Source organism: Eurypyga helias, unplaced genomic scaffold (assembly GCF_000690775.1).
Source record: "Eurypyga helias isolate BGI_N326 unplaced genomic scaffold, ASM69077v1 scaffold30482, whole genome shotgun sequence".
In the NCBI taxonomy this organism is placed as follows: domain Eukaryota; kingdom Metazoa; phylum Chordata; class Aves; order Eurypygiformes; family Eurypygidae; genus Eurypyga; species Eurypyga helias.
In genome coordinates this window covers 1-1973 of record NW_010238379.1, presented here as the reverse complement: position 1 = coordinate 1973, position 1973 = coordinate 1, and the positions used below count along the sequence as shown (strand labels likewise).

Genomic DNA, 1973 nt, shown 5'->3' with positions numbered 1-1973 from the left:
CCCGTTGGGAAGGTAACGCTGTCTCTCGGCAACCGCGGCGACCTCGGTGCAGAGGGACCGTCACCGTTGCCAAGGGACCGCTGGGCCCGGTTTGGACACTCCGCAGAGGGCACCTTGGAGCAGGACGCTCCACTCCAACCTCCTGCGGAGGGGACCCACAACCCCCTGGCCCCCCAGGAAAAGGGTTTCAAGGGGACGGTTAGGAGTCGGAGAGAGCGGCGAGGTGGCACGTGCCAGAGCGAGCTCGGATTGCCGCTCCCAGCGGGATGAAGAGCAGAGCCCTGTGCCCACAACGCAGCGGGAGCAGCCACGGCTTTATTCATCGTGCCCCAGGCATCCGAGGGAGCTGGAGGAGGAAAAAAGCCCCGGAGATGGCAGCACGACCAGGGTTTCCACCCGACTCCGTGTCCCTTCTGTGCTCCGGGGGATGGGGAGGGAGAAGGTGGTCCCTCCATCAGCGGGGTGGCTCAAAGAGGTATTCCAAGTCCGGCTGCCGCAGCCTCTGCTCCCTCTTCTTGTTCTTGGCAAACTCCCTCAGCATGGCCAGCACGTCGTTCTCGAACTCGGCCGGCGCGGGCTTCGCCTCTGCGGAGCGAGACAACGGCTCCATCCCATCCCGAAGCACCCGGCATCCCCCTCAGCTCATCCCACAAGCCCAGCTCCCACGGCGCTGCCTCAGCCGGCGTCCGAGCGTCCGAGCGTACCTGTGGCCCAGTAATAAATGTCCCAGTCGTTGCTGGGCTCGTTGATGAGCCGGTCGTAGAGGTTCAGCTGCCGCTCGCTCATGCGGTTCAGGTTCTCCTTTGCAAAGAGGCTGGAGAGAGAACGGATGAGGATGTGTGGGTGACCGAAGGGAAAGCCGGGCTGGCACGTGGCTCCAGAGCCTGGTTGGTGCCCAGGTGTCTACACAGTGCCTACACGGACAAACTGGGTCTAGAATCATAGAATCACAGAATGGTTTGGGTTGGAAGGGCACTTAAAGACCATCCAGTTCCAACCCCCCTGCCATGGGCAGGGACACCTTCCATAGCCCAGGGTGCTCCAAGCCTCATCCAGCCTGGCCTTGGACACTACCAGGGATGGGGCATCCACAACTTCTCTGGGAACCTGTCCCAGTGCTTCACCACCCTCTCCGTGAAGAATTTCTTCCTGATGTCTAATCTAAACCTCCCCACTTTCAATTTAAACCCATTACCCCTTGTCCTGTCTCTCCCTGCCCTTGGAAAAAGCCCCCCCAGCTTCCTTGTAGCCCCCCAGGCACTGGAAGGGGCTCTGAGGTCTCCCCGGAGCTTCCCTTCTCCAGGCTGAACCCCCCAACTCCCCCAGCCTGTCCCCAGGGCAGAGGGGCTCCAGCCCTCGGAGCATCTCCAGGGCCTCCTCTGGACTCGCTCCCACCGGTCTATATCTGTCCGATGTCGTGGCTGACCAGCCTGCTCTCCATTAACCACTACATCAGTCCCAAAATCCAACTGGCTTTGCCTCCTTCGTACATCCCAGAAATCACATACATCCTTCCCGAAGGATTTTGGCTCAGCCATCACCTCAGAGCTTTCCAGAGCCTCTCACAGGCCTCCGGCTGCCTCTGCCCCGTCCTGCCCAGCAGCGGCACCGATCGCTGCATCCTACACGAGCAAAGCTCTCGCGGCGATTTACCCAGTGGCTGAGCCGTCTATCTGCCTCCTATCCTCCGAGCAAGATCCCATCTCCTTAGTTTTGGATTATGGCTGTGCACTACCCCACCAAACTCCTTCCTGCCATGCTCCGGGCTCATCCCTCTGAATTAAAAACCTGCCACGTCTTTCAGAACCTGAACTACGCTCACCTCGACGGGCTCCCTCGGCTCTCCAGGGCCGACGTTCTCTCTCCCATAAAGCACCCGCCATCCCTGCCCATCCCTTTCCGCAGGGGACAAGCTGTCGGGGCGCAGAGGGGAAGGACGGAGCAGCCCGGGTGCCCTGACAGCGCGGAGGCGG

General features: G+C 61.2%; 1 protein-coding gene across 1 annotated transcript; it reads right to left on the bottom strand.

The window, feature by feature from the left end:
* Positions 1 to 454: 454 nt before the first annotated feature.
* SDHAF2 (succinate dehydrogenase complex assembly factor 2) lies at positions 455 to 814 on the bottom strand (the record flags this gene model as incomplete). Its single annotated transcript, XM_010147828.1, has 2 exons — positions 455 to 585; positions 705 to 814. Coding segments are annotated over 2 exons (241 nt in total), but the record flags the coding sequence as incomplete, so codon positions are not given.
* Positions 815 to 1973: the final 1159 nt, after the last annotated feature.